The 14849-nt window shown below is 52.4% G+C and overlaps 1 protein-coding gene across 2 annotated transcripts in view; it reads right to left on the reverse strand.

The window, feature by feature from the left end:
• The window catches only part of ADCY9 (adenylate cyclase 9), a 151278-nt gene that overhangs the window by 21611 nt on the left and 114818 nt on the right, over positions 1 to 14849 (reverse strand). Inside the window, exons 4-6 of one of the 2 annotated variants that reach the window (XM_016929306.4) lie at positions 9209 to 9313; positions 7950 to 8167; positions 4807 to 4909 (exon numbers count right to left, since the gene is read on the reverse strand). In XM_016929306.4, coding sequence (XP_016784795.2) covers positions 4807 to 4909; positions 7950 to 8167; positions 9209 to 9313 — 426 coding nt within the window. Of the gene's footprint in view, positions 1 to 4806; positions 4910 to 7949; positions 8168 to 9151; positions 9314 to 14849 lie in introns of both variants that reach the window. The other variant, XM_016929305.4, reaches the window with a different exon arrangement.

Raw genomic sequence — 14849 nt, forward strand, 5'->3', positions numbered from 1 at the left:
CAGGTGCGAAAGCGGGGCTTCGTGGCGGAAGTGGCCGAAGGGGATTTAAGTGGCACATCATCGCCTGGGAACCTATGGGGCCTGGCTCTGTGCTGGGGGCCAGAGCCCACATGAAACGATGCCCTTGGGCAGCTCACAGCTGAAGGTGGGAGGGACAGGGATACGAAACGCAGGCAGGTGCGCCAAGTACACTAGAGAGGCACACACTAGTGTTCGGCAATTGAGGGGGAGAAATAATGATGCCGACACGTCCAAGAGGTGACCAGGCCCAGGCCCTGCAAGGCTCTGGGGAGGTGCGATCTCCACTGATGCTCACGGCACCCCACAGGCAGGAACTACCACCCATCTCGGTGTACAGATTGGGAGGCCAAGGCCAGGGGCTACCCCTAGGGCACACAGTGAACAAGGAGCCAGGCCAGGACTTGGCATGGACCGGTTGACTCCTGAGTGTGCCCCTAACCTAGAGGAAGGTGTAGGATCCAAAGGCAGAGGCTGTGGTTGGGAGAGGAAGGGATGTAGCCAGTTCAGCTGCTTTCCATTTGGCCTTGCAACCTTCTGGCAACCCCTGAGAGGCCATGGGTGTCCACTCAGCATCCCGGCCAGGCTCGGGGCTGAGGGCAGGAGCTGGAGACGCACGGAGCGGAAAGGTCTCATGGCAGCCCTGGGTGCGGTGTGCGTTCTTTGGGACAAACCGGCTCCGGGTGCCTCGACCACTCCCAGGAACTAGGTGGGAGGGGAGGAGGGGCAGCTTGGACGGTGGGAGCAAGGCTGCCAGTCAGCCCTGATGCCAGGCTGGACCCTGCCAGGACAACCTGGGGGTTAGGGTTTGGTTCCAAATTCTCTCCAAGGAAGCTGGAGGCTCTGTAGTGCCCCAGAAGGGCGAGTCAGGTCCCAGCCCTGGAATCCCCTCAGAAGGTGTGGGAATTTCTTTTTTTTAATTTTTCTTTTCTTTTCCTTTTTATTTTTTTGAGATGGAATCTGGCTGTCGCCAGGCTGGAGTGCAGTGGCGCAATCTTGGCTCACTGCAACCTCCGCCTCCCAGGTGCAAGCAATTCTCCTGCCTCAGCCTCTGGAGTAGCTGGGACGACAGGCGCCCGCCACCACACCCAGCTAATTTTTGTGTGATTAGTAGAGATGGGATTTCACCAAGTTGGCTAGGATGGTCTCTATCTCGACCTCGTGATCTGCCTGCCTTGGCCTCCCAAAGTGCTGGGATTACATTCCTGAGCCACTGTACCCGGCCAGGTGTAGGAATTTCAGGGGCGACACTGCCCATGCCCACTCACCTTGGCAGAGGCACACGCACATTCCCTTTCTGTGGGGCTCCATCTAGTGCCCGTCAGGGGTCCGAGTCAGGGCCGGGTGCATGCATGTGATGTCCCTGAGACATCACTGCCTTGCCCACATATGAGGCCGGAAGGTTTCCACGTGGGCTGCTGTCCTTCTGAGAGCCCACACCTCCCACCTTCCAAGCCAAGGGCTCGGGTGCAGGGCCTTTCCTGATTGGGGCTGCCATCTCCTCTGTAGAACTGCCCCATCCATGGACGCTGGCAGAGGCCCCACTCCTCCCTCCACCTCCCTTGCAGTCTCTCCTGCCTGCCCTGCTGCTTGCCAGAGACACCTGTCCCTGCCACAGCCTCTCCCTCTGGGCCACCCCTGGCCCTGATGCCAGAGGCTCCCCAGGCCCACCTGCCCCACCCCTGTGCATCCTGGCCAGTGCCACCTGTCCCAGTCCCACTGAGAACGACGCTCCCCCACATCATGACACTCTTTCCCCCTCTCTCCCCATGGGCTCCAAACCCAGGGACAGTGCCACTGGCTGCCAGGGCACCGTGGGCCAGGCTCCGCCCTGCTCACTACCCACATCCCAGGGCCTCCGGGTGCGGCCGTCCCACTATCATCAGAGCACAGGCTCTGCAGCCGGGCTGTCTGGGCTCAAGGCCACTCCACCATGACTAGCTATGATACCCACGCGTCCATGCCTCAGTCTCTTTATCCAAAACCAGGGATAAACCAGTACTTGCACCTTGTGGGCGGTGGGATGCTCGGCTAAGAACGCACCCACGTGGAGCCCCCAGCACAATGAGTCCCTACACGTGGGCCAGCTGGGAGGCTCCCTTGTCCTGGCATCTCTCCTTTCCTCCCCACCGGGACCCTGTGGCCACCTGCCCTGAGTTTTGGTAACAGCCTCCCACCTGTCATGTGGCCTCCTGTCTTGTCCACACTCTTATCACCCTCCGAAACTCAGCTGATACATGTTTTTTTTTTTTCTTTTTTTGAGACGGAGTTTCACTCTTCTTGCCCAGGCTGGAGTGCAATAGTGCAATGGCATGGTCTCGGCTCACTGCAACCTCCGCCTCCCGGGTTCAGGCGATTTTCCTGTCTCAGCTTCCCAAGTAGCTGGGATTACAGGCGCCCGCCACCATACCTGGCTAAGTTTTGTATTTTTAGTAGAGACGGGGTTTCACTATGTTGGCCAGGCTGGTCTCGAACTCCTGACCTCAGGTGATCCATCCGCCTCAGCCTCCCAAAGTGCTGGGATTACAGGCATGAGCCACCGTGCCTGGCCATGTTTTTCTTCTTTTTGTTGGAAGAGACAGGGTCTCACTATGTTGCTCAGGCTGGTCTATCTCCTGGCCTCAAGTGATCCTCCTGCCTCAGCTTCCTGAGTAATTGGGATTACAGGTGTGAGCTGTGTCATCTTGGTAACACAACCTGTTCCAGATCCTTTAACAGCTCCCCATGGCCTGTGGCATAAAGTCCATGGCATGGGAGCTGTGACCTGGCCCCTGCCACCTCCTGCCACTCCCGCCCCACCCTGCCCCGGATGCGCCTGCAACTCCCTGGACGAACCGGGCTCTTTGGTATCTCTAACGTTTGTGGGTGCTGGCCCCACTCTCCAGAATGTTCCCTCATCCTACATTCCATTAATTCCTAGTCCCCCCACTGAGGCAGGCTCAGGAGTTCCCCCCTTGGAGCCCCCAGCCTGGGCTTGGTGCCTCGCCGTGTGCTGGGAGGGCACTCGCAGACCTCCAGCTCCGGATGTTGTTTCTAATTCCTGCTCCCCATCAGGCCACGTCTTTCCCCCTTCCCCAGCACCAAGAACAGTCCCTGGCAGAGCAGAGGCTGAGCGTACATTTGGTGCCTGGAGGAAGGCATGGCAAAGGTGTCTGCTGTTTGGGAGGCTCAGCAGTGCAGGGCGAGGAGCGGCCCAGACGCCTGGTTTGGCAGCCAGACCACTCGTGTCCAACCCCGGCTATGGGACCGCGGCCACCTGTTCAGCCTTTCTCAGCGTCAGCTCTTTGGTAAAAGGAGGATAATCATCAGCTTCCCTACAGCATTGCTATGAGGATTAAATGAGACCATATTTTGCCTTACAGGCCACCAACCAGCCAACTGCCAACTTGCAAGTCCACTCCGGGAGCCATGTCTGCTGGGACATTAACGGATATTCACTGTCCCTTGGAGGCTGACGGAAGGGGGCACCTCCCACCCCACGAGGCATGAACTGGCTCTACTGGGCTCACCAGGGTCTCTCTAGAGCCCAAGCCAGGACACCACGGAGTTTAATGAAGACCTGCTGGAGGAACCAAGGGAATCAGAGTGAGAAATCCCTTTTGTTCCTGGTGGGGAGGGCATCCACTCTTGACTTGGGAACACTCAGAGGTTAGGTTTGGGCCCAGAGGAGAGAATGCAGTCTGGAAGCCGCCAGGATTCAAACCAGGCTCTAGGTTCTTGTATTATTCCTTCCAGCAACCCCCTAAGGAGCACTTGTGAGCGCTGGGACTCTGCTGGAGGCTGTGAGGAGGGGCTGGAGGAGAGAGGTGGGTGTTGGGACTCTGCTGGAGGCTGTGAGGAGGGGCTGGAGGAGAGAGACGGGGGTCCTACCTCACAGAGCTGAGCATCTAGGGAGGAAGGAACACGAATCCAGAACCACACACGGAAAGATTCCAAAATGGGGCACACACGGAGAAGGAAGTGTATGAAGGGAAGTACAATCCAGTCTGCGGTCGGGGAGAGCTTCTTGGAGGAAGTGGGACTGGGTGATGGGCTGAGAGGTCAAGTACAAGGGGTTAAGGCGGTGGGGGCGGGAGAGGGAACATGGAGCCGGAGTTAGAGAGAGAGGTGAAGGCCTCCTGGGCCCTTCTCAGGGGAAGAAAGTAGGGAGGGCAACAGAGAAGAGTCTCACCCAAGACTCCAGGACAGGTGGGACGGGGGCTCTTCCAGGGCAGGTCAGTGGGGGGTTCCCTTCCAGGGCAGGTAGGGGGGGTTCCCTTCCAGGGCAGGTCGGTGGGGAGTTCCCTTCCAGGGCAGGTGGGGGGTTCCCTTCCAGGGCAGGTGGGGGGGTTCCTTTCCAGGGCAGGTGTGGGGGTTCCTTTCCAGGGCAGGTGGGGGACCCCTTCCATGGCAGGTGGGGGGGTTCCTTTACCAGGGCAGGTGTGGGGGCCCCTTCCAAGGCAGGTGGGGGGTTTCCTTCCAGGGCAGGTGGGGGGTTTCCTTTCAGGACAGGTTGTGGTGGGGGGGCCCCTTCCAAGGCTGGGGATAGCCTGGAGATGCCACGGCAGAGGAAAGGGTCTAGTAATGGCGAGGCTGCGCTTTAAGACAAAGGACTAAAGAAAGGTTTTTTTTCCTCCTTTGCAAAGAGACATTTCATGTACAGTTGCCACTTAGGGTTTACGGAGTGTGGGAAATCAATGTTCGCCTTCATGTTCCCATCCCTTGGTAAAGCACAAAACTAACAGTGAATGACCACGTGAGAACAACGAACACATTCTTTAGTAAAAGCGCAAGGAGAAATGAACGCACCTCTTCCTGATAGCTGGTCCTGTAGGATCGCTCCAGCTCCTGATCCAGGAAGTTCAGGCTGAACTGATTAATGGGCGGCTTAAAAAAGTAATCTTTCATCAGGCTAGAAGACACAACAAATGCAGTCGATCAATACCCAGCACCATGACTGTGCCAATGTTTTCAGATCACAATTAGCTACCAAAACGCTGCTCATTAGGTATATTACAACAGCTGCGTCTAAAAGCGCCTGTAGAACAGACGCCACTCAGCTGCCCCTTGTTAAAACAGATCTGTGGAAAGTCCTTCGCGCCTCAAAGCATAATCATATTTTGTGTTTCACCTTCGTTAAAGAATGACCATCCACCATGATTGTAACACACATCATCAGAACCTTGGTTTTCTGAGGTTTTTTTTTTTGAGGCAAGGTCTCAGTCTGTCGCCCAGGCTGGAGTGCAATGGCGCAGCGATCTTGGCTCACTGCAATCTCCGCCTCCAAGGTTCAAGCAATTCTCCTGCCTCAGCCTCCTGAGTAGCTGGGATTACAGGCGCCTGCCACCGCACCCAGCTAATTTTTGTATTTTTTAGTAGACGCGGGGTTTCACCATGTTGGTCAGGCTGGTCTCGAACTCCTGGGCTCAAGAGATCCGCCCATCTCGGCCTCCCAAAGTGCTGGGATGACAGCGTGAGCTGCTGAGGCTTGTTTTTGAAAACACATTCCTAATGTCCAGGATTAGGAGAAGATGAAGGCAGCTTTTCTGTTCTTTGAAACAATCCTTTGTGAAGAACACGCAGATCACTGTGCTGAGAGTACTTACATGGATTTGGAGGCTTCAAACGAAAACATAATTCAGAACCGGCGGTCCTGTCATTCAGAGCACTGACAGTAATTGCCACCGTAAAAGCTAACAGGTTGTTATCACAAAATTGTGTTTATAGTTAGCGTAATTTTGGTGCTATTGTCACATATGCAGATTGCATGTGAAACCTGCAAAATGATAAAGCTCAGTGATTTTAATAGCAGGGAAATCAAACCCGCTTTCCATGACTCTTTCATTCATTTATGAATTGCCAGCAAATAGTAATATCGTTTCTATACTGCAGAAAATTACTAGAAACTAAGGGAACATTAACATGATTTCAGAAAGCAAATATAGCTGTGTTAGCCTCTCTCCCTCATACAGTGACTATCAGAAGTAAATCAGATGAGGCTGGGCGCAGTGGCTCATCCTTGTAATCCTCAGCCCTTTGGGAGGCCAAGGCAGGCAGATCACCTGAGGTCAGGAGCTCGAGACCAGCCTGGCCAACATGGTGAAACCCCGTTTCTACAAAAAATACAAAAATTAGCCAGGCCTGGTGGCAGGTGCCTCTAATCCCAGCTACTCGGGTGGCTGAGGCAGAAGAATCACTTGAACCTGGGAGATGGAGGTTGCAATGAGCCGAGATGGCGCCACTGCATTACAGCCTGGGTGACAGAGCAAGACTATGTCTCAAAAAAAAAAAAAAAAAAGAGTAAATCAGGTGAAATATGTCAAGTGCCTCACGTGCCCCCCACACAAAGTAGGGCTCATCACGTGTGTTCCTTCCTGTCCTTGCAGCACAGCGGACACTCTCCTTTCTGTGGCAGGTATCCAGTAACTTCCAACATTCTCAGACTTAGAAGAGAAATAATTCTGTCCCAGGACACTGACCCTCTCTCCTCCCCTGACTCAGGGAGTGTGGACTGAGGGAAGAGCAACCACGCAGCTGCAGAGAGGATGTGCACAAGGCCACATTTTAGCAGTCAAGTGGCAGAAGCGACACTGCTATTAGCTGTGCTGCTCCATTTATTTCTTATTTGTTTTTTGAGATGGAGTCTCGCTCTGTTGCCCAGGCTGGAGTTGCAGTGGTGCGATCTCAGCTCATTGCAGCCTCTGCCTCCTGGGTTCAAGCGATTCTCCTACCTCAGCCTCCCCAGTAGCTGGGATTACAGGCACCCGCCACCACGCCCAGCTAATTTTTGTATTTTTAGTAGAGACGGGGTTTCACCTTGTTGGCCAGGCTGGTCTTGAACCCCTGACTTCAGGTGATCTACCTGCCTCGGCCTCCCAAAGTGTTGGGATTACAGGCGTGAGCCACTGTGCCCGGCTGAAAATCACCCTTTGAGGCATCATAGTGAAGACAGAGGCAAGAATCATCAATGAATGTTAAATCTAGGGAATTCTGATGGGGAATGAAATATGTACAAGATCTTCAAGTATCTTCTCACAGATTGCTTATTAGTCATAAGAGGAATATAATAACTCTAGATGAGAGAACCCGGCACCACCTTGCCTAATTAATCAAAATTAGTATCACTAATGAGGAACAGACGGGCACCGCGTGTCCCTGGAGAGGACACCCTGAGGAGGACACGGCATCCCTTCTGCAGTCTCCACCTGGCCAGAGGGAGAGCCTGAATCTAACCAATCCACCTTCAGGAATATTTGATAAAAGGACTGGGCCTGTATTTTTCAAAAATGTTACCATTAGGCCAGGCACAGGCTCACACCTGTAATCCCAGCACTTTTAGGAGGCCGAGGCAGGCAGATCACCTGAGGCCAAGAGTTCAAGACCCGCCTGGCCAACATGTTAAAAACCCATCTCTACTAAAAACACAAAAATTAGCTGGGCATGGTTGTGTATGCCTGTAGTCCCAGCTACTTGAGAGACCTAGGCAGGAGAATTACTTGAACCTGGGAGGTGGAGGTTGCAGTGAGCTGAGATCAAGCCACTGCACTCCAGCCTGGGCAACACAGCAAGACCTAGTCTTTAAAAAAAAAAAAAAAGCCAGGCGTGGTGGCTCACGCCTATAATCCCAGCACTCTGGGAGGCTGGGGTAGGTGGATCACCTGAGGTCAGGAGTATGGAGACCAGCCTGGCCAACATGATGAAACTCCATCTCTACTAAAAATACAAAACCTAGCCAGGTGTGGTGGTGGGTGCCCGTAACCCCAGCTACTTGGGAGGCTGAGGCAGGAGAATCGTTTGAACCTGGGAGATAGAGGCTGCAGTGAGCCAAGATCGCGCCACTGCACTCCAGCCTGGGTGACAGAGCGAGACTCAGTCTTAAAGAAAAGAAAAGAAAAAGGCAGAGAGGCTTCTGCCTGCAACCTTTGCTTTTTCCCAGACAGCCCCAGTCGTACCTGTCTTCTTTGATAACGTCCACAAAGTGGGCGTCCGTTTTCTCCCGGATGTTCTTGAACCTCAGCGGAAGGAGAGCCGACTGGTCCAGGCTCACCCCTGCCCACCTTCCCTTCTCCTGCAAGATCTCACACAGAGAAGTCTGACTGTTGGTGAGCTTCTCCTCTTGGGGAGGGCTGAGGAGCCCGTTCTGAGTTTTGGGATTAGGTCCTCCAGAAGCCTGCCTCGAGACAAAGAGGACGCAGACACGGGAAGTGAAGTGGCACCGGGCACTGGGCACACACGCCTGTCCCACCCCGACCTCTGCTGCGGGGCGCTGCTGCACTGGGCGTGGGACTTTCTGACCGGCGAGGCCCCCCCACCCCCCTGCGCCTGCAGACCTGCTCCAATCCCAGCCCTGACTGCCCGTCTGCTCCTTCCTGTTACCCAACAGTGCCCAGTGGTAACGCTGGGTGTTCAGGCTGCCAGGACATTGAGACATGGGAAGAGTCGGTGCGGAGGTGGAGGGGAAGGGAGGAAAGTGAGGAGCCGAGGCCCCCAGAGTCTGCTTAGGCCAGAACCACGGTTCTGGGGGCAGGGTGCATGTGTTGGGGGTCCAGGAGAAGTATGACGAGGGGTCCAGGGCTGTCAGGGCACAGGCAAGGTGGATGGAAACGGGTTCGTGTCGTGGGTGTCCCCTGTGGCTGTAGGAAGGCATGGGATGACCTGCACCTGCAATCCTTTGGCAGACGGAGAGCAGATGGAGGACGAGAGTCCGCGCCCCAGGGGAGTCGCCTGCATGAGCCCCCCTGACAGGCTCTCATGGGTGGGCTGAGTCCTGGCCCTGGTGTCCAAGTCTGGTTTTCCTGGCAGCCTTCCTGCCGCCGGCCCTAACTCCCACCCTCTCTCTTCACCCAGCCTTTCTCGCCGTGAAGACCCCCTCTTGTCTCTGCCCATCTATATTCTATCATAAATTGAGTCCAGCTTCCAGTACCACACATCCCCTCCCAGCACTCGAATCCACGCATTTTAAACCCTTATTAGCCTTTAAAGGAATCCCGCCCAGCTCAGCCCCTGAGCGCTGGATTCCACGTGGGTTCCTGCTGACCCTCCCTCGAGCTCCCTGCCGGTCTCTTCAACACCCGGAGGACCCGCGGGTGCGGAGTGGTGTTACCCAAGAGGAGTTACTCTCAGAACTAAGAAGTCGACAAGACAGGAATGTCACCTTGGGTGGATGCGCCAGGAGAGGAACTGACAGGAACAACAGCCATGAGCTTGTTACCTTGGTGCTGTTTTTATGCTCGTCTTGGCAGCCGTTTTGAGGTGCTCCTCCCTCGGCGCCGGCTTCAGATTTGGGAGCAAATGTGATTCCGCACGAAGGGCAGGTCTAGAAGAAAAACACAGACTGTGGGGACACACCCAGAAACCACGACTGCCGCCCTGAATTCAGGCAGGTCCGCTGTTGCCATCTGCCGTCACGCAGCATGGTGGTGAGCAAGGGGAAGGCACACAGAACCGCTCGGGGATGAGCTGAAAGCCAACGGGCAAAGTGACGGTGGAAACACACAGAAACCCGGGCACGAACGCAACAGGACCCAAAAATGGAACCGGGAACGTTCACTGACTGAACAATGGATCAACAAACTGTGGTCTATTCGAACAATGGGATATTACTCAGCCACGAAAAAGACGGAAGCACTGACGCCTGCCACAGCACGGTGAACCTCGAAAACATTATGCTCGGGGAGGGAAGCCAGACACAGCACAGATATTACGTGATCCCGTCTACGTGAAATATTCAGAAAAGGTGAATCCTTGGAGGGAGAAGGCAGATTCCTGGCTGCCAGGCGGGACCGGGGGCAGGAAGGGGGAGTGGCTACTAAGGGGCGTGGGGTTTGCTACGATTCGAATGTTTGTGCCCCCTCAAAAGTCAGACGCTGAAATCCTAATTCCCAAGGGGATGGCATTGGGGGGCAAAGCCTTGGGAGGTAATTAGGTCATGGGGGACAAGCCTTCAAAATAGGATTAGTGCCCTCATAAAAGAGGCCTCAGAGGAATCCCTCATCCCTTCGCCCTGGGAGAAGGCACCATCTGTGAAGCTGGAACGGGTCCTCACTGGACACTGAATCTTCCGGGACCTTGATCTCGGACTTCCCAGCCTCCAGAACCCTGAGAAATACATTTCTGTTGTTTAAAAGCCACCTGGTTTGTGGTATTTCAACAGGGTTTCTCTTTGGGATGATAAAAATGTTCTGAAATTGATCACGGTGATGGTCGCACAACCTTGCTAAATATACTAAAAACCACTGAACTGTACACTTTAAAAAGATCGATTTTTAAATATTTTTTGAGATGGAGTTTCACTCTTGTCACCCAGGCTGGAGTACAGTGGCACGATCTTGGCTCACTGCAACGTCCACCTCCTGGGTTCAAGCGATTCTCCTGCCTCAGCCTCCTGAGTAGCTGCGATTACAGGTGCCTGCCACTACGCCCGGCTACTTTTTTTGTGTTTTTAGTAGAAACGGGGTTTCACCATGTTGGCCAGGCTGGTCTTGAACTCCTGACCTCAGGTGATCCACCCGTCTTGGCCTCCCAAAGTGCTGGGATTACAAGCATGAGCCACTGTGCCTGGCCAAAAAGATCGATTTTATAGTATGTGAATTATATCTCAACAAAGCTGTTATTAAGTAAAGAAACTGGCCACCAACTATGCTAGGACACAAATCCAAGGTTCTTAAGCTCCGTGTGATGGTGAGCTAGTCTCATAAGATGGGCTGAATAATCAAAGGTACACGATTTCCAGATCTAGGCGTACTTAAAAGTTTATAGGAATTAATGGACCTAGAAAAGAGAAGGCAAGATTTAATACAGGTACCCTAAAAAGAGCAAAGCCTTCATTTCTCATAAACTAGGATTCAAACCCTAGTCAAGTACTTACTAGTTTGGAGACTCTGTTCAAATCACTTTATCTCAGTTCCCTCATCTATAAACCAAGAGTGAAGATATGTTGCTAAGAATTAAATGAAATTGGCTGGGTGTGGCGGCTCACATCTGTAATCCCAGCACTTTGGGAAGCTGGGGTGGGAGGATGGCTTGAGTCCAGGAATTTGAGGCCAGCCTGGGCAACATGGCAAAACCCTGCCTCAACAAAAAGTATAAAAATTAGCCTGGCCTGGTGGCGTGTGCCTGTAGTTTCAGCTACTTGTGGGGCTGAGGTGGGAGGGCTGCTTGAGTCTGGGAGGTCAAGGCTGCAGTGAGCTTTGATGGTGCCACTGCACTCCAGCCTGGGGCAAAAGAGAAAGACCCTGTCTTAAAAAAAATAATAATTAAATGAAATAAGTATGTATATAGCCTAGCACAGTTCCTGGCATACAGTATACCCGTAATAAACTTATTATTATTATTAATGTGACCAGGTAACCTAGGAACCATCTAAGAAAGCAACTAACAGCGTCCAATGAAGAAGACAAACCGTGGCAAGAAAAAAAAATTTTTTTTTTTTGGACTCAAAAGCAATTTCCTTGCAGCAAGAAGTGTAAAACATTGAAATAAATTATGGGAGGCCAGATATTATTTTGGAAATTTAAAGTAAGTGTCACTACCTAAGGGCAAAGATATGACCCAGGTTGTATTTAAAGTTAGACTGCAGGCCTGTACTATATTAAATAAAAGAAACAAAGATTCTACAGGGTTGTATAGTTTGGGAATCTGATGTAACATACAAGCTAAATTTGAACATTTGTATGCATTCAAAAAATGAAAATATACATGCCAAAACAGCTAGCGAAATCATTAATTAACATATCTGAGCAAATAATGGCATCTAGATAACATTTGCTTACAGCTCTTTAAAAACTGACATTATCAACAGAGGTAAAATGTTCTAGTTATCAATAACATACAGTGAGTCTATTTGAAAGCACCTCTTGGTACTGACTGGCAGAGTTAAACTTCTAAACATTTTGCTGGTGTGCTGGCTCACACCTGTAATCCCAAAACTTTGGGAGGCCAAAGCGGGAGGATTGCTTAGGGCCAGGAGTTCAAGACCAGCCTGGGCAACATAGAGAGACCTTGTCTCTACTACAAATAAAACCAATTAGCTGACCTTGATGGCACATGCCTGTGGTCCCAGCCACTCAGAAGGCTGAGGCAGGAGGATTGCTTCAGCGAAGGAAGTCAAGGCTGCAGTGCACTGTGATTGTGCCACTGCACTCCAGCGTGGGTGACAGAGCAAACCCATTCTCAAAATACATATATATATGTATAAATATGTATATATTTGCCAGTGAGACCACTGCTCTTATTAAATGTAAAAAAATCTAACACCAAGAGAAGAAAAAAATAGGCGTGCCTGATACCCATGCCTAAAAGATGCCTGAGGGAACTCTCTGGTGTGGCTAAGGTGGGGGGCTTGGTGCTTGATGGGGCACACCAGCCATTTCAGGGCCCAACTGGTAGACCAGGAAAGGAAGCTGGAGGTGTGGAAGCGTTTGCTGCACTTGGCTCAGCCAAAGCCCGAAGTGCAAGTGCGTGCTCAGTAAATGCTGGTAGTGAATATGAAAACTTCTGTTAACTATGCTCTCTGGTCATTAAACAGTTCATCTGGTAATTCAATGTCCTTGATTACAGACAGAACAGCCCTTGGTATCTATTCTTCTGTAGCCATTTAGTCACAGGAATCTCCTGGCGTCAGTCTGTTTCAGGTATTTTTCTTGCCTCAAGTTCATCTGCTGTGCTTTTCTCTCTTTGTTTGTTTGTTTTTTTGGGACTGAGTCTCGCTCTGTCACCCAGGCTGGAGTGCAGTGGGGAGATCTTGGCTCACTGCAACCTCCACCTCCTGGGTTCAAGCAATTCTGCTGCCTCAACCTCCTGAGTAGCAGGGATTACAGGCACCCACCACCACGCCTGGCTTATTTTTGTATTTTCAGTAGAGATGGGGTTTCACCACGTTGGTCAGGCTGGTCTCGAACTCCTGGCCTCAAGTGATCTGCCTGCCTTGCCCTCCCAAAGTGCTGGGATTACAGGTGTGAGCCACCGTGCCCAGCCAACCCTCCTGTGCTTTAAGACGAGGCCACCTGCTTCTTCAGTGCCCCCCACGGCACACTGGCTTTATGAGATTTTCTATGCATTTAGAGCCATGAATGTGTCACCGTGACAGTCAAACCAACTTGGCACCAGAGGGCACACTGAGGACAGCGGGGCTCCATGCCCTCCACAAGGGCTTCCCTCAGAGGGGCTGGAAGGCCGGTGCAGCCCGGGCATGCCCACTGGGATGAGGCTGATCTCTAGGGGCCTGGGGCAGTGTCCCCACAGGTGGGGAACTCAGTGCTTTGCTTACATCCCCTTGAACAGAGGCCGAGGCCTGCACCCTGCGGTGATAAGAAGTTCTGATACAGAAGTGAGGTCTGGCAGAGCCGCCCACAAATGGCAAACGAGGCTGCGCTTGCAGAAGGAAGGGGGCTGTCTGGGTCACATGGCCAGCTGTAGACGCCCACGCTTGGGCCTCCTGAGGGCCGGGACAGTGCTCACTGCCTATTCCATTCCCAGCAGGTTTGTACGGGAAGTGGGAGTATGGGAGGTGGGGGGAGAGCCAGGTGCAGACTCCAGGCCGCGCTGGGTGGCATGGCCCCACAGACCTGTGTCACCCGGACCCAGCAGCCATCATTTTACTGCACTTTGAAAATGCGGATTTTGGCTGGGTGCAGTGGCTCATCCCTGTAATCCCAGCCCTTTGGGAGGCTGAGGCGGGTGGATCACCTGAGGTCAGGAGTTTAAGACCAGCCTGGTCAACATGGCGAAACCCTGTCTCTATTAAAAATACAAAAATTAGCTGGGTGTGGTGGCACACACCTGTAATCCCAGCTACTGGGGAGACTGAGGCAGGAGAGTCGCTTGGACCCGGGAGGCAGAGGTTGCAGTGAGCTCAGATTGTGCCACTGCACTCCAGCCTGGGCGACAGAGCAAGATTCCTCAGCTACCTTCTTTTTGAGGGATAATTTTCTAGATAAAAACTTTCAAACAAATGAAACAAAAGAAATCTTAGAGCTGGGTGTGGTGGCTTGCTTGAGCCCAGGAGTTTGAGATCAACCGGGCAATGTATCAAGACCCTATCTCTACAAAAGCTTTTTAAAAATTTTAGAAATTAGCTGGGCACAGTGGTGTGTGCCTGTAGTCCCAGCTACTCAGGAGGCTGAGGTGGGAGGGTCGCTTGAGCCCAGGAGGGAGAGGCTGCCATGAGCTATGGTCATGCCACTGTACTGCAGACTAGGTCATAAAGCAAGACCTTGTCTCTTTAAAAAAGAAAAAAGAAGCCGAGCGCAGTGGCTCACGCCTGTAATCCCAGCACTTTGGGAGGCCAACATGGGTGGATCACAAGGTCAGGAGATTGAGACCATCCTGGCCAACATGGTGAAACCCCGTGTCTACTAAAATACAAAAAATTAGCCTGGCGTGGTAGTGCACGCCTGTAGTTTCAGCTACTGGGGAGGCTGAGGCAGGGGAATCTCTTGAACCCGGGAGGTGGAGGTTGCAGTGAGCCGATATCGTGCCACTGCACTCCAGCCCAGGCAAAAGAGCAAAACTCTGTCTCAAAAAAAAAAAAAAAAAAAAGAAAGAAAGAAAGAAAAGAAAAGAAAAGAAAAAAAGAGAAATCCATCTACCCAATGGAGAGATTCTCATCTCAACATCCCCTTCTGAGCTGTAGTTAGAGGCCCCTTCCGTACCAGGAGGGTCCCACCATGCAATGGTGGGTGGGTTTGTTTCCCTCCCCTGACCTCCTACCCCCCAACCCCAATGGCAATTTTCCTTGAGTGATTCATTAGCTTAATTTTAATCTGGATTAAGACATTTCACAAACTGTTTTTTGCCAAGCACGGATGCCTCTGTGAAATGTTTCCCAGCCGGCTAAACAGCGTCTCCCCCTG

This window comes from Pan troglodytes, chromosome 18, assembly GCF_028858775.2.
Source record: "Pan troglodytes isolate AG18354 chromosome 18, NHGRI_mPanTro3-v2.0_pri, whole genome shotgun sequence".
In the NCBI taxonomy this organism is placed as follows: domain Eukaryota; kingdom Metazoa; phylum Chordata; class Mammalia; order Primates; family Hominidae; genus Pan; species Pan troglodytes.